Genomic DNA, 27,386 nt, shown 5'->3' with positions numbered 1-27,386 from the left:
GTGATTTATTCAGCTCTGGACATTTGCGGTATTCGTTGGTTTGACAGAGCGTTTTGAGACGAAGGAAACGGTCCGAGCGGCGTTCAACTGAGGTGACCTCGTGAAGGCCGGAGCTACACGAGAAAACATCTGTCCGTGAAGCACACACCGGTCTGAAGATGTGGATGTCCTGGCTGCGGGTGATCAGATGGGCGTTCTTGGCCGTGCAGGTGGCGGTCTCGAGTTTGTCTCCTGTCAGCATCCAAACCTACACGGGGGGGAAAAAAGCAGACTCTGTAGATGGCACAAATAATGCACACAGAGTCGCTGGCCTATACACTGCTTTCCAAATTATTATGAAAAATATGTGGAGTTTCTGACTGACCACTGTCTTCTATGCTACAAAAAGAAGAGCCGTGTTTTCACTAACAAGATCCTCTTCATCATGACAACGCACCATGTCCTGCTGTAAAGAAAACCTCTGCATCACTGGCTGCTATGGGCAGAAAAGGAGAGAAACTCATGATGTGGACCCCCTCCTCCCCTGACCTCAACCCTATTGAGAACCTTTGGAGCCTCAAGTAAAACTTCTATGAGGGTGGGAGGCAGTTTTCATCCAAACAGCAGCTCTGAGGCTATTCTAACATCCTGCAAACAAATCCAAGCAGAAACTGTCCAAAAACTCACAAGTTTAATGGATTTAAGATTTTTGAAGCTGCTTCACACAAGGGCTCCTATGTTAAAATATAACTTGACCTGTTAATATTTGTTTGATTGAAATATCTTCTGATTTCAGTAAATATGACCTCTTAATGCCACAAATACAACAAATGACCATTTTAAGTTAATTACAAGCTTTAAAATGTATCGAAACGATGAGTTGCATAATAATTTTGAACAGTAGATTTTGAGGTTTTTACTACATTTATTTTTGAAAAAAATACTGTTTTCACTGGGAGATTTTTTCCACCACATTTAAATGATCCTCTACCAGGTAAAGACTTGAAAATTATGCTGACTCTCATTTGAGTTGACAATTTAGAAAATCTTAGAAAAATGTCATTTGCGTAATAATTTGGAACGCAGTGTATAGGTTGGAGATTCATTAGAAGTAAATTTTGTGCTTTAGTTTAGAGGTTCCCAAACTTTTCAAGCCGTGACCCCCAAAATCGTTCAACAAACAACTCTGCATTTAACAAAACGTAACAATTTAAGGTCAAAAATATAAAAAAATCTGGTTTATTGGAGCCAGTTTGGATACTGTATTTTGATATGTTGCTTAAAGGAATAGGCCTTCGTTTTTACATATATGTTCTTACCTAAGACGAGTTCATTTGTACCTGGTCTTCACGGAAAAAAGGGGAACTATATTAGGGCTGAAACGACTAATCGACGACTAATCGATTATTGAAAGAGTCGACAACTATTTTAGTAATCGATTAATCGTTTTCTGGCTCACACAGACTAAAATGGAGCAAAAATGACCAAAAAAATGTAGTATTTTTGATGAAAACCTACTTTGATTTCATATTTAGGGTCTGTAGTGGTGTGTACAATGTAAATGTCATGAATAGAGCCTTCAAAAAACATTTACCTTTAGTTTACTCCATCAGCACGCACTTAACCTCTTAACCCCCGCCTGAACCGAGAGGATCTTTTTCCTCACGTTATCAGATTTTATTTCCATCATTTTTTGGGGGGGTATTCAACTCATTTTTATAACCTTTTTGTCATTTTTTCGTCAATTTTTTGTCACATTTCTGTCAATTTTTTTGTCAATTTTTCATCAAATTTTGGTCATTTTTTTGTCACATTTTGTCACATTTTTGTCATTTTTTCGTTCATTTTTTGTCAATTTCTTGTGACATTTTTGCCACTTTTTCATCAATGTTTTCGTCTCAGTTTTGTTGCTACTTTCTCTGCTTTTTTCCAGAAGCTTTTGGATTGGGGTAAAGCCAAACTGGAGAAAATGTGCTCGGTTCAGGTGGGAGTTAAGGGGTTAAACAGCGCGACTTAAGCTATCATGTGATAAAAAAAAAGTTGAAAAAATAAAACTTTACTACACCATTCACAGCCAAGCGATTAATCGATTAACCGTAAAAATGATCGTTCGTTGCAGCCCTAAACTATATTGTAAGGCGTAATAATACCAGGAGTAGTTCCACATCCGCGCAGTAATATCTTCACTTTACTGTGCGCCTTCAATATAGTTCCCCTTTTTATCCACTTAGAAAATCCTTCACCTCGTTTGGAGCTGTAGAGGAGGAGAGGCTAAATGCTAACGCCGTCTGTGCTGTGTTTACGTGACTGAGGACACGCGTGACGACCAGACAGGGACAAATGAACTCGAGTCAGTTTGGACAAAGCTAAGATAAGATAAAAATGCTAATGCCAATGAATAATAAATAACAAATCCCACTTGGAATCAGATTTTTACTTTTGAAATGATACAGAATTATCTAAATTAAGAAGAAATGTACTTGTTCCATTGGCGATTAGAAGTTTGATCTTATCTTAAGACCAGACCAAATGGAAATCAAATTTTGGATTTTCTCTCTTAATTCAAGTAGATTTATGTCATTTCTTTTTTTTTACTTCTCAATCAAATAAATGAACCCCTATAGACACCAATGAAAGAAAAGCAAATCTTAATATCTCAGCCATCATTCGGAAAACATTTGTGTAACTTGAGTCCAGAGTCCAGCTGCAGCAGAGTTTAAAGGAACAGGCCACCTTTTTTACATACTGAGATATGTTCTTACCTGAGCTGTGACGAGTTCTTTAGGACCTGTCTGATCTTCAGTCACGTAAACACAGCGCAGACGGCGTTAGCATTTAGCCTCTCCCTCTCTCCTCTATAGCTCCAAAACAGGTCAAGATAGAAGCTACCAAGCTCTTCCACGTTTTCCATATTTAAATATGGTTACGTGAAGTGTTCCACTACAAAGTATAATTACACAAAATTAAACAATGTGGATTTTCTAAGCGGATAAAAGGGGGGACTATATTTTAAGGCGTAATAATACCAGGAGTAGTTCTAAATCCATGCAGTAATCTTCACTTTACTGTGCAGATGCCAAATTACTCCTGGTATTATTACGCCTTACAATATAGTATACCATATATACCAGACAGGTCCTAAAGAACTCGTCAAAGCTAAGGTAAGAACATATCTCAGCATGGAAAAACGGTGGCCTGTTCCTTTAAGCCTATAGGCCTTTAAGAGCCTGTTATTAATCCATATTCTGCATGTCATTGGCCTGTGTTGCGATACCTTGATGCCTGCGTTGCGGAGCGTCTCCAGAGTGGGCCTGACATCGGTCTGCAGCTGGTCCTCCACTCCGGTCAGACACAGCAGCTCCATCTCCATCTCCAGACTCTCCATCACCGTGGCCACCTTCAGGGAGCGGTCGTGCACGCTCAGCTTGGCCTGCACGTACCGCGCCTGGAGACACGGACAAGAACGCGACATTACTAACGACTTTCACCTACTAATGAGGATCTCCATCAACTAAACTAACTTCCTAAAAGCTTGTGTGTGGACGCAGCAAACACGTGGAAAGCTTCAAAACACTGCTAAGAATGCGAGACACCGCAGGCTTCGAGAGTTTACCCAAAATACTAGGATTCTTTTGAACTTTTATTATTGTGTAATTGAGAGTGTCCTGACCAGTTGTATTACCGTGTGGTTTGGTCTCACTCTGAAAGAGAAGAAGGCTCTGAACAAAGTGGTTCGCTCAGCCAGCAGGACCATCGGCTGCACTTTGCCGCTCCTGGAGGCCACATATAAAGCTCGACTACTGAATCCAGCTTTAAAACTCGCCCAGTGACGCCTCAGGCCGCCCGGCTCAGGCCTTTTCTGAGACGCTTCCTTCAGGGAGAAGGTATCGCTCTGTCATATGTTCTACTGATCGACATATTAACAGTTTCTTTCCTCAAGCTGTGATCACTTTAAACAAGGCACTTTAAACAGGCACTTCTATTTTATTTATCTGTGTGGACTTTTATTGTACAATATTTTGCCCGTAGGCTTTTAATGTGGCAGTGTTTGTTTGTTCTGTTTTTTATGTTGTGTCTTTTTACGTGTTTTACATGTCGCACTTTGAGCTCTTTGCACATTTTTTTCCAATGTGGTTTTTCAAACTGCATATAGAGGGTTTATCTAGTTCAAAAATATTCTTCTTCTTCGTTATAGTTGCTTTACTTTGATGCGAAAAGTTGCACTTTTGATAAGGCTTTCTTTGTATTTTTTTTTTTCGATATAACAAGCTCTGTTAAACTTTTTTGAAACTATTTCAGCTTGTGCTTTCTGAACATATTAACACACATTAAAAACAATGCCGCGATAATACCGAAAACCGTGATAATTTTGGTCACAATAACCGTGAGGTAAAATGTTCATACCGTGACAGCCCTGCCTCCCCCCTACATGTTCCTCCATGTCCTAATGTGTAGAATGAGCTCAGACCTGTTCACCACAACTGCCTCTAAAATCCTGCACTGTCGCTCAGAAAGTTGTTACTTCGGGTCTGAAGCGCTGTCATGCACGAGCTTAACTTAGAACCTGCAGTTACGCATAAGACCTGAGGTGGCAGTAGTGAGTATAAAATGACCAACTTGCATCTAGCCTCTTTAATTTTGGCATCCTGGTAGAGTTGGGTGATATGACGATAAATAATCGGGATTTCATCCTTGTGACACAGTCGTATCCTGTCAGTGGCTTTATTGTTTAAAGGGGGTTATTATGCAAAATGGACTTTTTCAAGCTTCACATCATGTTATTCTGTCACTCCCTCATTAAAAACATGGCTGAAGTGTTGCCTTGGCACATTCACGTATTTCTGAGTAATCTGTAAAAACTCTGATGGCGGCCATTTTAGGGACAGGTTTGCCTGAGTCCTCCTAGGAACGCCCCCACCTCCTGGAGACGCCTCCGAGCTTTGGTCACCAGCCGAGTAACCAACCACTGCTCCTCAGCAGAACCCCCTCCCCACTGATGCCACAGACAGCGTGTGGAGGGGGCGTGTCTAAAGGCTCAGAGGTTCTTAAAGAGACAGAGGCCTATTTCAAGACATTCACTACAGCCATTTTGAGAGAGACATTTTATACAAGGCAGTTATTCTAATTTACTGCATTTACAGACCAACAGAAGGTTTGTCATCATTGTAGTGTGATATAGACTGGTGCTATGGGACTGAAAAAAGCATAAGATGATGCATTTTATACTCACTACTGCCACCTCAGGCCTTATGCGTAACTCCACCTTCTATATTAAAGCTCATGCAAGACGGCACTTTGGACATGAATTAACACCTTTTTGAGGATTTTAGAGGCAGTTGTGGTGAACATTCTACACATTAGGACATTTTTAAACTCCGTGTAGTCCCTTTAATGCAGCTCATGTGCTCAAACGCAGACACTTTCCCCTCACTCTTTGCTTCTTCTAGCTGTGGTTGCCTCTAAAAGGTGCTATACAGACACTAAGTGCACATGAATCTTGATAAAAAGCGAAATCGTGAACTAGGCCAAAGAAAAATGTAATACGAACGCTCTGCCGCCTCTTCTTCCTTGCGCTTGATTTTGTCGTCTGTGTAATGTAATGAAAATAGGGCTGTGCAATTAATCGAAATTCAATTACAATTTCGATTACAACAGTAAACGATTACAAAATTAGCATAATCGCAAAAAAACGATTTTAATTTTTTTATTATTTTTATTTTCAGTTTTTTTTTTTTTTCACATTTTTAATTTTTGGATTTTTGTCACTTTTTTGCTGGATTTTTGTCATTTTTTGCTGGATTTTTGTCACTTTTTTTTGATGGATTTTTGACACTTTTTTGCTGGATTTTTGTCACTTTTTTGCTGGATTTTTGTCTTTTTTTGATGGATTTTTGTCACTTTTTGCTGGATTTTTGTCTTTTTTTGATGGATTTTTGTCACTTTTTGCTGGATTTTTGTCATTTTTTGATGGATTTTTGTCACTTTTTTGATGGATTTTTTTAAAGGCAACAAATAATCGTTTGAATAATCGTGATTTCAATTATGACAAAAATAATTGTGATTATTATTTTTTCAATAATCGAGCAGCCCTAAATGAAAATGTCTTATTTTTTTTAGACTTTTTGCATCTGTCCATGTGCAGAGACGTCTGAATTTCAAGTGGCCGCACTTACAAACGGGAAGCAATCGCTTACCGCAGCCACCAGAGTGTGCCGACGAGAGAACTCAGGCGCTACGGGAAACGGCAGTCACTCGAAAGCTTTATCAATGCGGCGCAAAAAGTTTGTTTAACATGCGCTTCAAAATAGCACAACAGGGCAAAAAAAACATGAACTGGTGGACGCCCGTCTTGTTTCACGCTCCAGGGGCCGTTTGAGAGTGAGATAAATCCTAAACAATCCGAGCGTGAGTCAGACAGGAAGAGGAGAGTGCGTGAGTCAGTGGTGAGTCAGAGGTGCCCGGAGTTCAGAGCCTCGGGGAGAGACGGGACGGAGGGGGGGGGGGAGGCACAGCCCAAAGACAATCACTGTGCCCTGGGTGTGAGAGCGAGGAGAGAGGGCTCGCGCTCCGGGGGGAGAGCGGGCCCAGAACAATGGCTGGGCGCTGGGTGTGGGAGAGGGGAATGCGAGGGCCCGCGGAGGTCAAGGTTCTCCGTTATGTCACAAGAACACGCTTTGATATTCGCGAAATGCTGCGTCGTTTTTATTGTGGTAACGGTAGGTTTGTATCAGAACAGTTATTTCCGATGTCCTTTTACTGCAGCTCCGGTGTTATTTGCCCATCGCTAGGTTTTATCAATAAGCCTGCAAACTCCACAAAAAAAGGGTCAGCAATTTGAATGGTTGCAATCAGAGGAGGAGCCAAATATTTACTTAAAGGCCCTATTTAAAAGACCCATTTAAATGTTAGTTGTGGTCCAAATTCATTCCTAATCTTCCTAGCATGTATGTAGGTTCCAAAGTCTTCAAAGGGACAAGCTCATAGACACATTTCACCGTTTGCAGGGTCACTTTTCGGGGTCACTGTCACAAAATTGGTAGAAAACGAGGCTAAAACGAGGTACAAACGCTTTATAATTAGATACGTTTTCCCCACAAATGTCAAAGAGTTTACAATATTCACGTTCACACACAAGTAACGGACGACTGTGAAGTGAAAGAAAAATGATACATGATTCTGTTATTCATACAGCATTTTCTGAGTGCATTAAATTGCCTTTATAACATTCCTCATGACTGGAGAATGTTCACACCTTGGCCTAGCCATTAAATAGAGGCACCTGTGTGTAATCTACTCTCAGGATAATTACAGCTGTTCTGTGAGGGCCTCAGAGCTGTGTTAATATCGTCGACTAAAATATTTAGTCTTAATTTTAGTCAAAGTGATATTTTTGACGACTAAAATTGGACTAAAACTAAAGGAAAAGTTTCTCATGAGACTAAAACTGTGACTAAAATGTCCAGATGTTTTAGTCGACTAAAATAAGACTAAATAAAAATGAAAAGGAGAGACTAAAATCATCCAAACTTGTATTGAGCGTCTGAAAGAGCCTCAGATCATGTAAATTCTCTGCCAAAGGATCAGCTCTGAGCTTTGTTCATGTGGAGCAGAAACATGAAGCAGAGGAACAACATTAAATATGATTATAATGAATATTATCAATGCAAAGCCGACGGAATTACTCTTAAATTTAGTCGACTAAATTGACATGCAATTTTAGTCGACTAAAACTAGACTAAAATTGAAAAGTTTATTTTTACTAAATCTCGACTCAAATTGATTTGATTTGATTTATTTGAGCAATTATTTACATTATTTACATTAATATATTTACATTCATGTCACATGAAGCCAAAGAAAAAAAATAATAACTCAAAGGGAGTCGGCCGAAGCAAGAAAGCTTATAAATTAAATTACATTTTAGTCAAAAGACTAAGAAACTAAACTAAAACTAAAAGAAGATATGTTGCCAAAATTAACACTGATGCCCAGATGAAATGTCCAGAATCCAGATCGCGACTTTTCACAAGTTGTTGATCTTCATTTATTTAAGGTCTGTTCATCACAGAGCTCCCAAATCACACATAAGGGGCATTAGAGTGTTAAGTTTTGTAATTAAGAAAAAAAAAAACTTATTTACATGACTAAATACAACTAAATAACACCCACCTCTGATTGTAATGTGCACATCACACAAAAACACAATTTCTTTCAAGCTCACAATCACCTTTTCTTTGCAAACAACTAAATATCTCATCTCTATGGGCTCTCATTGCATTTAAAATCATAAAAATAAAGATTTACTTCAGTCTTCTCTGTGTGCACAGTGAGATGAATTTTGTTTTCCTTTTGTTTCCTTCAGAGCATCAGAATTCTCACCTCAAAATCCTGGTACTGCTCCTCCGTCAGCGACTTCTTCGACACGACCAGGACCCTCAAACCTTCTCTGGCCATGTTCCCGCACTAGAAGAAGCATCACAGCTTAGAGTCTTAACCTCTTAACTCCCACCTGAACATGTTTTCTCCCGTTCTCCAAATCTAAAAGCTTCTTCAAAACAGCGATAAAAAAGGAAAAAAAGAAAACGAGGATGTAAACACAACAAAAAAGCGCTAAAAAGTGACCCAAAAAAGCGACAAAAATGACAAAAACTCGACAAAAAGGCGACAAAAGAGCAGCAAAAAAATGACAAAAATCCAGCAAAAAAAATGACAAAAAACAGTAAAAAAATGACAAAAAAACAGAAAAAAAATGACAAAAATCCAGCAAAAAAAGACAAAAAAAAAAGTAAAAAAATGACAAAAATCCAGCAAAAAGACAAACAAAAAAACAACAAAAAAATGACACAAATCCAGCCAAAAAAGACAAAAAAAACAGTAAAAAAATGACAAAAAAACAGCAAAAAAAGAAAAAAAAAACAGCAAAAAAGACAAAAAAAAAAAACTGTAAAAAAATGACAAAAATCCAGCAAAAAGACAAACAAAAAAACAACAAAAAAATGACACAAATCCAGCAAAAAAAGACAAAAAAACAGCAAAAAAAGACAAAAATCCAGCAAAAAAGACCCCCCCCAAAAAACCAGCAAAAAAAGAAAAAAATGACAAAAAAAAACCAGCAAAAAAAGGACAAAAATCCAGCAAAAAAAAAGACAAAGAGCAGCAAGAAAGTAATAAAAATAAGGGAAATAAAAAGTGACGACAATGGCAAAGAAGAGAGAATGCATTTGGTTTTGGCGGGTGTTAAGAGGTTAACAACTGAAACAACATCTAAAATAAAACACAGCACTAGTCATATGTAATATTACTGTGCTACAGACCTCCTCCTCCAGCCAGTCGTTGTATTGAACAATCCCAGCCATCACCACGTCAGCACCCTTCATGTAGAACGTGATCTCTCCAGTGGATTCATCCTGGAAAAATATCAGATCCTTTGTTATTTTTTGCAAGCTGTATTTCATTCAACAGTCACTAAAGAGAAGACAGAACACCAGGGTTTACACGGGCAGCAGCAGGTTCAATCTAATGCTTTTTAATGCCCCTTTTGTGCCGAAAAACTACATTATTAATGTCACAAATGCAAAAAAATGCATCTATTTATACATTTGTGAGGAAAGATTTGTGTAAAACTGATAAAATCTGTAACATTTTGGGCCATTTTGAATATTTTATATAAACTCCTGGAGTAAAAAGACCTGTTGGAATCAAATGTAGTGCTTTCTAATTACATTTAGGGCTTCATTTTCAGCACATTAACTACCCTGGAAGAGTAAAATGGATAAACTTAAAAGCAAAATGGTGTGAAGATCAAACGCCATTGGATAAACTGAACGTAAAAGCAGTTCTCTGATCGTTACCCGCACAATGATGCCCATCCTCTTGCTCTCGTAGGTGAAGGGGAATATCTGCAGGATGGTGAAGTTCAGGATTTGGCCAGTAGGTGTCCTCAGCTGAATAGAAGACTGGTCCCGTCCGACGAGAGTCAGGCCCACGCTCTCAGTCCACTGCACGAGCGACACCTGGCGGCAAACACAAATATATGTGCTTTAAAATGCAGCAGCTAAGATCGAATTCATTTGTTCATTATGGGATAAAGTATAAATCTATAAGGTAAAAGGTAACATAAAAGAGGCCAGTTTTTATATTTTTAAATGCCAGATTTAATAGAGGACACTGTCTGTTGCATATATCCTGTAAGTGTATATAACACTTATAATTCCACATGCAAAACATACTGAGCATGTTCTATTTGATTTAGATTAACCTTGCTGTTCTCGTCACTACAGCAGCTGCCCCTTTAATAGCCACTGCTAGAGGACATATCCAAATGATAGACTTGTCACAAGAAACTATAATCTCTAAACAAACATTCTGTGCCATGTTTGTTTTGAATGTGCAGAGTCAGTTTGGCCTGAAGCTCTCGCACTCCCAACACTCAGGAACTGACGATCAATATGGACCAGGCCTGATGCTTGGACTTTTGCATAAGTCGACAGTGGAGAGAATAAGAAATGATAGAAAAAGACAATAGTGAATCCGTATGTGAAAGCGATATAAATCCAATCCACTTTATTTGTGTAGCACATTTAACCAACAAAAATGTTTCCAAAGTGCTGCACGTGAGGTCCTAAAAACAGATGCAATACTTATTAGCTCTACCACAAAAAAAAACAGATTAAACATTAAAAAAAAAAAAAAGAATAGACTAAAACCTGCATAAAACAATACATAGTTCGTAAAGGACATTAATAAAAAATAAAATAGATAAACAATAAAATAATTAAAACATTGAATAAAACAATAAAACCAACCAGATAAAATAAATAAAAGACACGGGGACCACACAACTCACGCGGTGTTAAAAGCCTGAGAATAAAAAAGGCTCTTAAGACGAGATTTAAAACACTCCACTGTGGGGGCCGTTCGGACGTGGGGGGGCAGAACGTTCCACAGCTTAGAACGCTATGTCCCCTCTGGTTCTACACTTTGTGTTAGGAACCACGAGCTGTAGCCGGGCCTCAGACCTCAGAGCGAGCGCCGGAGGATAGATTGGGATGAGGTCTACAATATACTGAGGGGCCGGTCCATTCAAAGCTTTAAAAACAAACAACAACATTTTAAAATCAATTCTAAAACGTACAGGGAGCCAGTGCAAAGAAGCTAAAACAGGGGTGATGTGCTGGCGTTTTCTGTCTCCTGTTAAAAGTGGTGCTGCTGAGTTCTGGACTAACTGCAATCGGGAAAGTGTATATAAAGCTATATAAAGTGATAAGGTGACAGCAGCGGATCTTAGTGTGGGCACACCACATAGTGCAAGTGAATTGTGGCCACACCGCCTTTGCTCTGCCCAGTCCCGTCAGACCTCGGAAGCTCAGCAGGGAAGGGCCTGGCAGGACTTGGATGGGAGACCGTTTAGTAACACCAGGAAGCCTAGCGAATGTAGTGAGTGAGTGGTTGGTGGTGGTCGGAGGGGCCGATGGCGCAGACTGGTTGCCTCGCTTCCGTCAGTCTACCCCAGGGCAGCTGTGGCTACAATAGTAGCTTACCACCACCGAGTATGAAGTGAGCAAATAGTGTAATGTTAAGCGTCTTTGGTGTCCAGAAAAGCGCTATATAAAACCGATGCATTATTATAATTATTATTATTATTACAAGTCTGTGACTAAGCTATAGAGTCTGTTTATGGGTGTTGATAGACCCAGTGTTAATTTTGACAAAACATATTTTAATTTAGTTTTTTAGTAGTTCTTAGTCTTTTAAGACTAACATTGATAATATTCATGATAATCATATTTAATGTTGTTCCTCTGCTTCATGGAGCTGCTCCACATGAACAAAGCTCAGAGCTGATCCTTTAACAGAGAATTTACATGATCTGAGACTCTTTCAGACGCTCAATACAAGTTTGGATGATTTTAGTCTCTCTTTTTCATTTTTCTTTAGTCTGATTTTAGTCGACTAAAATATCTGGACATTTTAGTCACAGTTTTAGTCTCATGAGAAACTTTTAATTTAGTTTTAGTCCAATTTTAGTCGTCAAAAATATCACTTTGACTAAAATTAAGACTAAATATTTTAGTCGACGAAATTAACACTGGATAGACCGTAGTGTCCTGCCTTAGGGAGCGATGCGGGAATGCAGTGATTTCAGTCCAGCAAAACGGAGCAGCTAAGAGTAACTTCAAAACTCATCTTTTAAGTGGACATATGAAGCTTAAAGACACTTGGCAGTTGGCATGGTGCCTTTACATTCCATCACAGTGGTCTCTAAGACGGTCCAGGATCAATTGTTTGGAAGGTTTTCACTGATGACCAGAAATCCTAGATCCTAGAGCATTGAAGAAACGACTGTGATCGCCATGCTGACCACTCATACAGCCGCTGGGTCACTACAAGGTCAAACACGCACAAACCAAATATATGGCCTTTAAGTGAGGCTTACAAACACTATTTAGGGAACCTCAATATTTATATTTCTTTCAATCCAATCAGAAAAATTTTCTAAGTAAAGAAAAGACAGGAGAGAGACTAGGCTGGCCAAGATATTGACTTGGACTGGATCGCCCTCTGCAGGCTGTAGAGCAGGGGTGCCCAAAGTGTGGCCCGGGGGCCAAATGCGGCTCTCAGACCAATTTATGGTGGCCCTCGGCCTCTTGCTGCATCGGTACACATCACCAGCGATGGACCTTTTTATTTGAAATGTAATAATTCTATACAATTCTAACCAAACAACTAACATTTAACTGTGTGAGAGAGCTGGCATGAAGGTAAATAGAGGTGTGGGGCACAATTTAAACCTCTGCTAGATGAAGGTTTTGCGGCATTAACTGCTGATCTACGGCCCTTCACCCCGTGTACGCTTCAATATGCGGCCCCCCATGAAAGTTTGGACACCGCTGCTGTAGAGGGAATGACAAGTTCTAAAACAGGGCTTTAAATAACTCACTACAACAGCATTAAGCCCTTTTCACATGATGTCTTTTCTTTCAGGGAACTGTAGCCTTATTGCTTCACCGAACAACACCTCTGTTTAGAAAAGCAGTTTTTTCCGACAGCTTTTAGTCTTAAAACCACAGAAAAACAAATGATGAAAAGCTACTGCGTATTCTCGTAGACCTCGCAAATCCACGGCACTGGGATGAATACACTTTGAGTGCGTAAAGCCAGTACTGTGACACAACAAAACCCAGGAATTACAGATCGGAGCGCTTCAGGAGCAGAAGAAACGACGGGATTCCCTCAAAACTGTATGAATGACGCTGTAGCATTTGTGTGGTGTGACAACAGTGGCACAACAAGGATTTCAGAGCTCTGGGGAGAACATAAAGGAAATCCGTATTTATAGAGCAGGAAATGTATGGAGCTGAGGTCTGCAGCCTCGTCTTTCCTGTGCGCAGCGATATCACACAGTCAGGGTGAAGGTGGAGCGGCTTTTGATCTGTGAAAGTGCTTTGTAAAGGAGGATGACACACAGTTTTGTGACGGCACAGCGTTCTCTGCAGATTGGTCGAGATACTAATCACTAATAGTATTGATTGGTTTTAAGTGGCCACTTCCTGACGTGTGACCCTGGGGGAGTTTAATTAAATGCAACTATTGACTACTGTATTTCTTTGCATTGCTGTAGGTCTAGCCTGCGTACGGAAACAACAAGCGTGACACTAACATTGTGTACTGATCTTGTGACATTATTCACAATAAAGGTTTATACAGTTTCAAGTCACATTTAATGCTGTTTTAAAGCTCAAATATACTGCGTTCAAAATTATTATGCAAATTGTAATTCAGTGTCAAAAAGGTTAAAAAAAAAAAAGGTTTTCAATGATACTCATGGATGGAAAAAATAACTGAAAAAGGACGTTCCACATTATTAAGCAGATCATCATTTTCAAGCAATAAGGGAAAGAAAAAGGATCTTTCTGCTGATGAAAAGCGTGAAATAGTTGAATGCCTTGGTCTAGGTATGAAAACCTTTGATATTTCATGAAAGATTAAGCGTAATCATCGTACTGTTGATTCAGACACACACGGGTTTGTGCAGATAAAGGCACAATAAGGACGGTTTCAGCCAAACAAATGCATCAGATGAATAGAACACACTACTACTAAAAGCAAATATCAAGCATTGGCTTAAATGACTTGAATTGAGGAAATGTATCTTGTTTTGAGCGGTTTTCACTCATTTAGACACTTTTCCTGATCGGACCGAGTTTCCTTTGCTTGTTTGAGGACATTTCAGACCAGTTCTAGGGTAAATCTCGCTTGAAATAAGAAAGTAAAACTGCCAATGGGACAAGACCATTTTTCTTACCCCATTGGCAAAGAAACGTACTTGAAATAAAGGTGAAATGTATCGAAACGAGTCAGAAACATTATTTGATTATTTTACTTCGTTCTGAGATGTTTCTGACTCGTTTCGATACATCTCGTCCTTATTTCAGGTCATTTTCTTTGCCAATGGGGTAAGAAAATTGGTCTTATCTCATTGGCAATTTTACTTTCTTATTTCAAGCGAGATTTACCCTAGAACTGGTCTGAAATGTCCTCAAACAAGCAAAGTAAACTTGGTCTGATCAGGAAAAGTGTCTAAATGAGTGAAAACCGCTCAAAACAAGAAACATTTCCTCAATTCAAGTCATTTAAGCCAATGCTTGATATTTACTTTTTGCAGTGTACAAAGCAGCAGACAGGTATTTGAAGCTGCTGGTGCCTCTGGAGTTTCCCGAACATGAAGGTGTCGGACCCTCCAGAGGCTGCAGTTGTGCATAAACCTTCTCTCCGGCCTCCCCTAAACTGTTCATTGAAGCTGATGAACAGAAACACCTGCAGTGGCTCAGAAATACATGAGACTCATTTTCAAACAGTCTTGTTCACTGATGAGGCCGTGTGACCCTGGATGGTCATATCAATGGAGTCGTGGATGTTTGGTGAATGGCCACCATGTCCCAACAAGGCTGTGGCGTCAGTAAGGAGGGGCGTGAACAGACTGCTGGCCTCTGAGTGGACAGTCCTCACGGTTCACACAGATTTAATATTTCACAACATCACACGGCTGTTCTAACACAAAAACATCCCCAGCCGCACCATTATAAAAGCATTTACTGTGAGTGCAACAGTGTCTTAAACACAAAGCAAATGTAAGATAACAAAGAGCAGCACCTCGTCGGGGCTGGAGGCCTGGTAGACCCTGCAGGTGTCCTCGTAGTGCTGCTCAGCCTCGGCCTGGTCTGTGACTCCGTTGGCCTCGTACACCGGCGTCACGTTGTGCACCAGCGCGATGGCCTTCACCGCCTCGTGCACGCGGCTGCTGATCGTCTTCCGCACTTTAGTCGCGGCCGGGACTCGGGAGGCCGGGTGGTCGTGGGCGGGCTGAACACACAAACAGCAGAGGAAAAAAAGACATTTAGAAAGTGAAGTCACTAAAAGATGGCTAGACTGCACATGGAACATTACAGACAGAAGCATCTGGCACGTCATGTTCACAGGCTGAAGGCTGTTTTGGGGAAAAATATTGCAATTGCGAAGACACCTCCAAGAGCAAAAACATTTGAGAGAAGACTGAAAAAAAAACATTCAATTATTACAGGAAACGTATACATTTCAGGACATTTGTAGAGGTTGTAGTGTCAGGATATCTTGTTGTTTGCAAAGGATTTACCGCTGCCTAAAGACGTTTGCTATTTGTTAATTGCCACCATATAAATTGTGATTCCGGGCACCTGGGATTGCAGAGGGGAGGGGGCGGAGGTAGCCTGGTCTTAGCCATCCATAAACTCCAGTCAATTGGCTTGTTGCACGGGATGGCTATGCTAGTTCCTCTGACCTGAAGTTGTGAGCGCCAGTACTTCCTGTTTGTATTCTTTTCCTGGAATAATAATCATATTTTCTAAAGATTATGTTGTGGGCAGTGAGTTCCTGGTAGATGATCATTTACTGTGTGTTCGAATCTTGATGTAACGAGTTCAGATCGGAGATACCTGTGATCATGAAGGATTGATAGTTTGTCTTGAAGTTAAAGGTTAACATGCTATCTTTTTTTTAATAAAAGGCACTATTTCAAATTGTATAAAGCATGAAATTAATGTTAGCCTTTAGCTTCAAGACAAACTCACTGATCCTTATAAACATAGACCCCTTTACGGAAATATTTACACTGTACAGCAACTCGTTGACCTGCAGGAAGTGATCATCTACCAGGAACCTTTAGGAAATACGATGATTCAAACGGGTCTAAGCTCTTAATGGAAATTAATACAAACAGGAAGTACTAGCGCCCACAACTTCAGCTCAGAGGAACTAGCGTAGCCACATTGTGCAACAAGCCGATTATAATTTCCCTACATGTACGTCTGGGTCTGATCTCAGTGGCCGCGTTACATCGGTTGAATTTCAACCGACCATTCAGCGAGCGGGGGAGGCGGGGCCTGTAGGTGACGTTAAGCATTTGCTAGATATAGTTTGGCAATGGCGTCGGATTCAAAAGTAATGGAAGCTCCCTAATCTGTTCTGGCTCGGCTCTCAAATATCCAGAAATTAAAATTGAAGCCTTGGAATGTGCAAGGAATGCTCCCAAGAGTTATGACTGAGCTGCTTCACTCACTCGGGCGCAAAACAGACCAAACGCTAACGAAAATCTGATCCAATCGTTTCAGAGGAGTTCACCCTAGTGTTAATTTTGACAACATATTTTAATTTAGTTTTAGTCTTAGTCTTTTGACGAAAATGTAATTTGATTTTAGTCTAGTTTTAGTCAAAAAAATATCTTCAATTTTAGTCTAGTTTTAGTCGACTAAATTTAAAGGAATAGGCCACTGTTTTTACATACTGAGATATGCTCTTACCTCACTTTAGCCGAGTTAATATATCCCCGTCTGGTCTTTGTCCGTGCGCTCTGTCACGCAAACGGAGCACATACGCAGCCTCTCCCACATGTCACATAGCTCCAAAAAAAGCTCACGATAGAAGCTACCAAGCTCTTCCACGTGTTCCCTATTTAAATAAAGTTACGTGAAGTGTTTTCATGCAAAGTATATTTACACAGAAATGTAACATGTCGATTTTATAAGCAAATAAAAAGGGGGACTATATTGTGAGGCGTAATGATACGAGGAGCACAGCGTCCGCGCAGTAACTCCTAAAGGTTATTGACGGAAGTGAGCGGGGGAAGTCTTTAGGGACGTTTCACTCCTCGTATCATTACGCCTCACAATATAGTCCCCCTTTTTATCTGCTTATAAAATCGACATGCTACATTTCTGGGTAAATATACTTCGCATGAAAACACTTCACGTAACTTTATTTAAATAGGGAACACGTGGAAGAGCTTGGTAGCTTCTATCGTGAGCTTTTTTGGAGCTATGTGACATGTGGGAGAGGCTGCGTATGTGTGAGCGCACGGACAAAGACCAGACGGGGATATATTAACACGTCTAAAGTGAGGTAAGAACATATCACAGTATGTAAAAACGGTGGCCTATTCCTTTAAGACGAATTTAGTCGACTTTGCATTGATAATATTCATCATAATCATATTTAATGTTGTTCCTCTGCTTCATGTTTCTGCTCCACATGAACAAAGCTCAGAGCTGATCCTTTGGCAGAGAATTTACATGATCTGAGGCTCTTTCAGACGCTCAATACAAGTTTGGATGATTTTAGTCTCTCCTTTTCATTTTTATTTAGTCTGATTTTAGTCGACTAAAACATCTGGACATTCTAGTCATAGTTTTAGTCTCATGAGAAACTTTTAATTTAGTTTTAGTCCAATTTTAGTTGGAAAAAATATCACTTTGACTAAAATTAAGACTAAATATTTTAGTCGACGAGACTAACACTGGTTCACCCCTCCCACCTGATAACTGGGCTCAATGCGAAGATCCAGACCCTTGTACGAAACGAAAACAAATGAAAACAAAAAAAAAATCATCACACATGACATGTACATGTGAAGAAAATCTTCAAAATTCTTATTATTTGTAGAGTTTGTGAATCCATCTAGGAGGTCGAGGTTTTTCGTCTATAATCCTTTGTATGATGCTCCTAAATTGTAAAATGTGTCAGTGTTGAACTGTGACAGCAGGGGGCGCTTTATTAGGGGCTTATTTATTTAGGACATTCATGTTTCATAGGTACATCAGCGGGAGCTTGTTTAAAGACAAAAATCCACACATCTCAATTGTCATTTTAAGGCTCTGACTGAGCTCTTTCCAATTCAAAAAATGGGAACTTTCTACAACTTTTCGGTTCCAGAGATATTAGCCTTTTATCGGCCAATAGCAGATATTGTAAAATACCTAAATATATATTGATTAGGTAATAAATCTACCACTGAACCAATGCCCAGTGACAACTTACGAACCAAAAAGCGCTGAGAAAGGAAGTAGGAATGTGTCGGTAAAGCTGAGAAGTGCACACATCATTCCAGCAGGGACAGAAAAAGCCCAGTTCCTGACACTTAAATCAGCGTCAGTGGCGGCGCTGCTGACGGACGTGCATAAGCATAACCAGGTGTGTGGAGTAAAATATGAGCCCTCTGCTTTTGTTGTGCCTGACGCTATTTATAGAAGGCGGTGTTAATGGCAGCGTCATTAAAGCGGCCCGGGCGGTGCTTTGCTCATGGGCTAATCCTGTTTCCTGCTTCACTAACCTCTCGTGTCAAAGGGGGACAAAGAGTGTCGTCTGAGGTCAGGAAGCATTCAGCCAAACAATAATCACAAACTCATACGTTTCCCAAAACAATGCCCCCACTGTTTGCTCCGGCTCTTTCCCAGGACAGCTTCAACGGTGGCAAATACAAGAAATGCACTTTATGAGCTTCTAAACAGTTTGTGTTGTTTCTCCATCCAACATTTACCAGAAATAATGAGGTGTGCGATTCTGAATCTGCTTTAAACTAAACTAAAATGCAGATGTTTTAACCAGGTTTGGGCCATGCTCATGAAACACAAACCCGCACAAAGTTCAGCATCTTCTTAATCATTAAAAAAAAAGTCACCCCCTGGATTTAATTAACAGTTCTGATCCGAGTTCGCTGCAGTTGGTCAGGTCTAGGTTTAGCAACTAGTGATGCACGATAATGCCAATTTGAACCGCTAACCGCTAACCGATAATTCCGCATGTCCCGATACCGATAACCGATAATGACACCGATAATTATTAGGGAGGCACCGATACCACTTTTTCTAAAACCGATACGAGTACTTGGATTTAAGTACTCGCCGATACCGAATACCGATACGAGTACAAGGCATTTTGTTCAACATTCTTACTTTTTTCACAGCAGATTGGTTTGTAATTAGTAAATTTACTCATGTACATTTTCTGAAGTTAAGTCGGCGACACATTTAAGAGCAGTTATATTAGAATTGTGCTGATGCCATTGATTTATTTATTTTTATTTTCATTCAATAATTTTTAATTTTTATGTCTCTGTCCATCATAGACAGAAAAGCCCATGTCCAAAAGCTCCTCAATGCCTGAGCTTTATTAATTTATATATTTTTATTTAACAATAGTATTGAGATGTTGCTTAAATGGTCTCTTTTCGTCTTTACTTCAGCTCCTGTAGATTTTCTCGTGTGTTTGTAGTAAGTTAGCGAGTAGCTACAGCGTTTTCATTGTTCTGCTGCAACTCATTTTCCCTCAATATAAACATGCTGTATGTCTTAACGTTGGATTTTCTGAGGACTTTTTAGTCGCTGGGTTAGTTTTTCAGATGAATAAATCCCTGGGCATAAAACGGCGTCAGAATGGCCAAAACTGCGCTAGCCGCGAGTTAGCAACGTTAGCCTGTATGTTGTAAACACTGCAGACGCTGCAGCGCTAACAACATTAAGCTCTGGTTAAATCCAGCTCAGACTCTGGTTTAGAGAGCGCAGTCTGTAATAAAGTCAGCTCTATGTGGATTATTGTGTTTACACTAAACTATTCTCCAGTTTGTTGCATCTTCTCTCCTCAGCTGAGAGCTGCGCCTCGTAGCTGCGCCTCGTAGCTGCGCCTCGTAGCTGCGCTGGCCGCACGTCAAATGGTATCGGTTTCTGGTATCGGGACCTCATGAATGAGTACGAGTATGAGTACGAGCCTGTGGTATCGGCCCGATACCCGATACTGGTATCGGTATCGGTGCATCCCTAATAATTATGTATATATATTCGCACTTTATTTTGTGACAAGAACTCAATGTAACAGTTCACAGTTCTGCCCAAAATATATTGACTCAAGCAATATACAAGTGTATAAATATAAATCAAATAATGAGTTTTACTTTGGGTTTGAGTCTCCACCTTTTTCTAAAGCTCTGGGTTTTTACAGTTCCATCATCTGAGCAGGTCTGTCTCTGTTCATCTGTGGCACATCTTATTAAAAAAAAAAAAGAATATTATTACTACTACTACTTCCTTCCTAGTATTTTTCTTTTTGTGGACATCATAATAATGAATTCTTATTTACAATACTGGAATATAGACAGTATTATAGTATTTCACTGAGTCTCGAGGCGTCTCTGACATGAGAGAGAAGTGATGCTAAATCTGTGACAGATTCAACTTTGACTAATACGATACTACAGCACAAAAACCAGACTCTCTCCTGCATTGGGCTCATTTATGCATTTGTGCCTCGTGTGGCAGCGCGGCTCATTTCATCAATGTAAAACTCCTCTCGTTCATAGCGCTTCAGTCGCGGGGCTGTCGTGTTTATTTGATCAGAAATAGGAAGATAATACATGGGTTTTTAGGCCCTGCTCTGTTCCAGTAACTTACGTGAGCGGGTCAGAGGTTCGCATTCCCTCGTCTTTCTCTCATTTTGTTGCGGTGCTAATGTTGAAGTGACTTCGATGTAAAAAGTCAAAAAACTCTTCCTTTACGGAGAGCGCCTTCACAGCTGTTTCTCTGGAATACTCGTCGTACATTTTACTTTCCAAGGGGAAACTGAAGAAATTTCATGGTGGGAAACCAAATTCATTCATTCTTTTTTTAGTACAGACACTGATAAAGGGTCTAAATTAACCAGGTCCAGTGACAACTAAGAGCAAACATTTCCCCACACTGACCTGCGTGTATGCACTGAACACGTGGCTCTGCACTTCGTCCATGGAGTCCATGCCGTAGGCCACAGTCCCCAGATGCAGCCGCCGGAAAACCATCTCATTCTGAGTCAGCGTCCCTGTAGAAACACAGTAAAGAAATAATAAACTATTACTTGATCTAATCAGCTTCCAGCGGTCTTTTCAAAGTGGCTGAAGTCACACAGGGATTCAGCAGCTTTTTATGAAAATACCTTTAATTCCATATGTGTTAGCAGTTCATATTTCAATCTCTTCCAAATGTTTTTTCCCCTGGATGTGTTTAAAATGTGCACTTTTTTAATGAATCTGTTCTGGGAATGCGAACATATCAATCGATTTTGGAAAGACGTACACCATGTAATCCAGGAAATCACAAGAATCTCATTTGCCATGTCACCATCATTACATTTGTTAAATTTGAACAACGATCATCTCAGGGCTGCCGAATCTTTGTTAATAATTATCTTGTCACTGGCAAGAAAAAGTGTTCTTCTAAAATGGTCATCTCAAATACCTACAATGTGGTTGGCTCAGATATCCTCGATTATCCCTTTAGAAAAGTTAACTTTTGAGATGAATGAGAAACAACATATGTTTTGGCAAATATGGACATCGATACAATCCGATTTACAAAGGTGATGTTTTGATATAATTTTTTTTTTTTATGTGTTTCTTTTTGTTTCTTTGTTATTGTTTTTTTTTTTGGTTTTGGTTAGGTTAGGTTCGTTTTTTTTGTCACATTTTTGTTTTCCTTGACCTCTTAGCCCCCACCTTAGGCTAGTCCCCCCCCCCCTTTTTATATTGTCTATTTTTAGTTTCTGTCACTCTTTGGTTGAGTTTTTGTCACATTTTTGTTGAATTTTTGTCACATTTTTGTTGAACTTTTGTCACATTTTTGTTGAATTTTTGTCACATTTTTGCTGAATTTTTGTCACATTTTTGTTGATTTTTTGTCACATTTTTGCTGAAATTTTGTCACATTTTTGTAGATTTTTTGTCACATTTTTGCTGAAATTTTGTCACATTTTTTGAATTTTAGTCACATTTTTTTGAATTTTTGTCACATTTTTTTTAATTTTTGTCACATTTTTGGAATTTTTGTCACATTTCTTTGAATTTTTGTCACATTTTTGTTGAATTTTTGTCACATTTTTGCTGAATTTTTGTCACTCTTTGGTTGAATTTTTGTCACATTTTTTTGAATTTTTGTCACATTTTTTTGAATTTTTGTCACATTTTTGTTGAGTTTTTGTCACACTTTTTTTTTTTGACTTTTTTTATTGTCTATCTTTTCATCTTCCTTCAAAGATTTTTAATTCTTTTTTTTTTTTTTTTTTGCCTTTTTGTCGCACATTTTTGACACCTCTGTTCTCGATTTGTGGGTTTTTTGCCACTTAAAAAAATAAAAATAATAATCAGAATCAGACTCTCAATACAGCACTTGTAAAACTTGTAATTGGTTAATGTGTTGATTACGGATAACATTGGATAACGTGTGATTGTTCTTCTCTCTGAAAGCTCTTTATCTGCAGACTTAGGGCCGTTACGAGTCTCCCCAGTCCGAGCGGGAAACGGCCGTGGGGTTTATTGGACGCGACGGCTGTAAATTTGTGGAGCGACACCTCCAGCTCAGAGGAAGTGCTCAGGGGAGCGAGAGGTGTGCGGATGAGAGCCCTTTATGATTTAATGATCTAATAAGCTGCGCGTCTTTAGGAGCGCGACCCCCCTCCCGCTGAACCCCCTCCCGCAGAACAGGAAGTGGCTCGAGCCAGGTCGGACTTAGCACTAAAAGCTTTTCTTAGCCGGGGTTTATTTACACAGGCTTTCCTCAGTCTTCGCCTCCAAACTGCGGCAACGCTGTGAAGTTTTAGTGTTGCAATGACTGTGAGAGGAAACATGTCATTGCACTTAGTTTTACGATTTTTCAATTAAGCTACAAATGGATGAGCACGTTTAAAACACGAAAAACTAACATTTTAAAAAGTCTTTCTGGAAACAGGTCATTTTGATGCTTGAAAAAGAACCTCTTTAAATGTACATTAATGTTGTTAATGACCCTATGTGACGGTAATAAAGCTTTAGTTTTAGCCACATCGATCAGAATCACTCAAGGGCTACTGGTAAAAAAGATCAGACAGAACTATCTTTTACTTAAAGAGACCGTACGGAGTTTAAAAATGTTAAAATTAAGTATTTTCCTCCCCCTACATGTTCCAGCCATGTCCTAATGTGTAGAATGAGCCCAGACCTGTTCACCACAATGCATTCTGTCCTCTTTGGCTATTATATAGGCCTGTGTAACACCTCATTTGAAAGCTAAGACCCACTAAACTGATCTTTTTCCTCGCGTTGTTGCTGTGTTGAGTCACCTTTTGTATGTTTTTTTTTTCTTTTCTTTTTTTTCTTTTTGTCCCATTTTTGTTGAATTTTTGTCACATTTTTGTTGAATTTTTGGCACATTTTTGTTGAATTTTTTGTCACTTTTTTGTTGCATTTTTGTCACATTTTTGTTGATTTTTTGTTGAATTTTTGTTGAATTTTTGTTGAATTTTTGTTGAATTTTTGTTGAATTTTTGTTGATTTTTTGTCACATTTTTGTTGATTTTTTGTCACATTTTTGTTGATTTTTTGTCACATTTTTGTTGATTTTTTGTCACATGTTTGTTGATTTTTTGTCACTTTTTTGTTGAATTTTTGTCACATTTTTGTTGAATTTTTGTCACATTTTTGTTGATTTTTTGTCACTTTTTTGTTGAATTTTGTCACATTTTTGTTGATTTTTTGTTGAATTTTTGTTGAATTTTTGTTGAATTTTTGTTGATTTTTGTCACATTTTTGTTGATTTTTTGTCACATTTTTGTTGATTTTTTGTCACATTTTTGTTGATTTTTTGTCACATGTTTGTTGATTTTTTGTCACTTTTTTGTTGAATTTTTGTCACATTTTTGTTGAATTTTTGTCACATTTTTGTTGAATTTTTGTCACTTTTTTGTTGAATTTTTGTCACTTTTTTGTTGAATTTTTGTCACATTTTTGTTGAATTTTTGTCACATTTTTGTTTAATTTTTGTCACATTTTTGTTTAATTTTTGTCACATTTTTGTTGAATTTTTGTCACATTTTTGTCGCGTTTCCATCCTTGTTTCCTTCTCATTTTTTGTGGCTATTTTGGTGCTTTTTTTCCCCAAGAAGCTTTTTGATTAGGGTAAAGCCAAACTGGAGAAAATAGGATCCGTTCAGGTGGAAGTTAAGAGGTTAAAAAGGTGTCACTTCGGGCCCGAATTGCCGTCATGCACGAGTTTAATATAGAAGCTGCAGCTACACATATGGCCTGAGGTGGCAGCAGTGAGTATAAAATGGCCAACTTGCATCTAGCCCCTCACACAGTCTGTGAAATGAAAAATAAGTAATATTTCCAACATTGTAGCTGCTGTGGGTCAAAAACATTTCATCGGATAGACTCTTGGCAGTAAAGTGAAGATTACTGCGCGGATTTCGAACTACTCCTGGTATTATTACGCCTTACAATATAGTTCCCCCTTTTATCCGCTTAGAAAATCCACATTGTTTAATTTTGAGTAATTATACTTTGTAGTGGAACACTTCACGTAACCATATTTAAATAGGGAAAACGTGGAAGAGCTTGGTAGCTTCTATCTTGACCTGTTTTGGAGCTATAGAGGAGAGAGGGAGAGGCTAAATGCTAACGCCGTCTGCGCTGTGTTTACGTGACTGAAGATCAGACAGGTCCTAAAGAACTCGTCAAAGCTAAGGTAAGAACATATCTCAGTGTGGAAAAACGGTGGCCTGTTCCTTTAACCAATACAAGGGAAACTTACTTTTCAGAAAAATGTGGATATTTAAAATGAACCTGGGACACAGTGGGCGACTTCTCAGCAAAAATATGTCTAAATCTGACGGAAAACTTCAGCAATAAAATGTGTTTTGGACGACTGTAGTATTTTAATGCACTTGTCGAGTAAAAAAAAGTTGAGAATCATCATAACTTTCAAAGAAATTGTGATTTAATGCGATTTTGGGCAGTAGCTCAGTGATAAAATGCAGTGCTCTGGGCAGATCGCTGACCTGTTTTGTCGGTGAGAAGGTAGGAGATCCGCCCCAGTTGCTCCGGGATGGTGCTGGCTCTGACCACTGTCCCGGGGATTTTGGAGTCCTTCTTGATCATCCAACTGAAAACCATCTTCCCCATGTCCAGATTCACGCGCAAACTGAAACAAATAACATTAAAATGTAGGATTTACTCTGCATTTTACTCCCAGGATCTGTCGAAGGGAAAGAAGAAGAATAAGAAAAAGGGGAAAGAAGAAAAGGGGGAAAGAAGAAGATGGGAAAAGAAGAAGAAGAAGAAGCAAGAAGAAAAAGGGGAAAAAAGAAAAAGGGGGAAAGAAGAAGAAGCAAGAAGAAAAAGGGGAAAAAAGAAAAAGGGGGAAAGAAGAAGAAGCAAGAAGAAAAAGGGGAAAAAAGAAAAAGGGGGAAAGAAGAAGAAGCAAGAAGAAAAAGGGGAAAGAAGAAAAAGGGGGAAAGAAGAAGAAGCAAGAAGAAAAAGGGGAAAAAAGAAAAAGGGGGAAAGAAGAAGAAGCAAGAAGAAAAAGGGGAAAAAAGAAAAAGGGGGAAAGAAGAAGAAGCAAGAAGAAAAAGGGGGAAAGAAGAAGGAGAAGAAAAAGAGGAAAGAAGAAGAAGAAGAAGAAGCAAGAAGAAATAGGGGAAAGAAGAAAAAGGGGAAAGAAGAAAAAGGGGCAAGAGGAAGAAGAAGAAAAAGAAGAAGAAGAAAGAAGAAAAAGGGGGAAAGAAGAAAAAGGGGGAAAGAAGAAGGAGAAGAAAAAGAGGAAAGAAGAAGAAGAAGAAGCAAGAAGAAATAGGGGAAAGAAGAAAAAGGGGAAAGAAGAAAAAGGGGAAAGAGGAAGAAGAAGAAAAAGGGGAAAGAAGAAGAAGAAGAAGCAAGAAGAAATAGGGGAAAGAAGAAAAAGGGGAAAGAAGAAAAAGGGGAAAGAAGAAAAAGGGGGAAAGAAGAAAAGGGGGGAAAGAAGAAAAAGAAGCAAGAAGAAATAGGGGAAAGAAGAAGAAGAAGCAAGAAGAAATAGGGGAAAGAAGAAAAAGAGGAAGGAGAAGAAAAAGAGAAAAGAAGAAGAAGAAAGAAGAAAAAGGGGCAAGAGGAAGAAGAAGAAAAAGAAGACGAAGAAGAAAGAAGAAAAAGGGGAAGAAGAAAAAGGGGAAAGAAGAAAAAGGGGCAAGAGGAAGAAGAAGAAAAAGAAGAAGAAGAAAGAAGAAAAAGGGGGAAAAAAAGAAGAAAAAAAGGGGAAAGAGGAAGAAGAAGAAAAAGGGGAAAGAAGAAGAAAAAAAGAAGAAAAAAAAGAAGAAAAAAAAAGAAGAAAAAAAAAAAGAAAAAAAAAGAAGAAAAAAAAGAAGAAAAAAAAAAAAAAAAAGAAGAACAACTCACCTTATGGGTACGATGTGCGAGAGCAGCAGCAGGAACCGTAAAATCTGGAGGTACCAGCGTCCGGCGAAGTGTTGGAGAGCCACCATCACCATGGAAACGACCACCAGGGCTCCGAACAGGATCTTAGTCAGACAGTTCACCTCCAGGTCGAACAGGCCCACCTGCAAACATCAAGAAAAGTAATTCAGTCATTGTAATAGTAGTAAAGCACACAAAGTCAGGAGTATCTTAAGTATAAAATGTGCTCAATCAACTTTATTGCCGTTTACAAGCAGACGGGCAGGTGTTCCAGATAAAACCGTCGACCCCCCTCGTGTTTTGGGTTTTTCTCTACTGTACCTTGTTTCTGGGGTTGGAGGTGTTCATGACGCTGCGCAGCTCCCGGCCCGTGTAAATCACCACTCCCACCACAGTGCCTGGAGAAGAGAGGGGGAGGGAGGGGAGGGAGGGGAGGGGGGGCAACAAGGAGAGGCAAGGGAGACCCGAGGGTGAAAAAACAGTAACATCAAGACACGCCATAAAACAAGGAGATGTTTCCCAGACTCGTAATCCGGACATAAATACACCTCTCAGTGAAAATGTCAATGGAAACATCAGATCCAGATTTCCATATTGTCTAGGGCAGGGGTGGCGAACACGCGCCTCTTGGCCAATCAGAGTGCGGCTCTTTGCATGATTGGATATGTTTAATACAATGCGGCTCTTTGCAAAATAATTGGTAAATATTTCCCGTAAACTGTAACAGCCTTTGACCAAAACTCCAACCATCGTCCTACAGACCCTGTTTCCATCTGCACACGTGAGTGAGAGTCCGAATCTCTCTCCTATTGGAAGCGGTGTAAAAGGAGCCCGTGCAGCCTCACTCACAGTGGGATGTAGGTTAAACAACAGT

At 39.4% G+C, this 27,386-nt stretch overlaps 1 protein-coding gene across 1 annotated transcript in view; it reads right to left on the bottom strand.

The window, feature by feature from the left end:
• Window positions 1-27,386, bottom strand: part of atp9a (ATPase phospholipid transporting 9A) — a 90,156-nt gene that overhangs the window by 30,016 nt on the left and 32,754 nt on the right. The window contains exons 10-19 of the mRNA XM_079574867.1: window positions 26,834-26,910; window positions 26,495-26,655; window positions 25,123-25,265; window positions 21,023-21,135; window positions 15,133-15,342; window positions 9,831-9,992; window positions 9,294-9,386; window positions 8,359-8,442; window positions 3,254-3,424; window positions 149-247 (exon numbers count right to left, since the gene is read on the bottom strand). Coding sequence (XP_079430993.1) covers window positions 149-247; window positions 3,254-3,424; window positions 8,359-8,442; window positions 9,294-9,386; window positions 9,831-9,992; window positions 15,133-15,342; window positions 21,023-21,135; window positions 25,123-25,265; window positions 26,495-26,655; window positions 26,834-26,910 — 1,313 coding nt within the window. The remainder of the gene's footprint in view (window positions 1-148; window positions 248-3,253; window positions 3,425-8,358; window positions 8,443-9,293; window positions 9,387-9,830; window positions 9,993-15,132; window positions 15,343-21,022; window positions 21,136-25,122; window positions 25,266-26,494; window positions 26,656-26,833; window positions 26,911-27,386) is intronic.

The sequence above is a fragment of the Gobius niger genome (assembly GCF_951799975.1).
Source record: "Gobius niger genome assembly, chromosome: 17".
NCBI classification, from domain to species: Eukaryota; Metazoa; Chordata; class Actinopteri; order Gobiiformes; family Gobiidae; genus Gobius; species Gobius niger.
The sequence above is the reverse complement of the archived record's forward strand: the minus strand, read 5'-3'. Positions and strand labels throughout refer to the sequence as shown.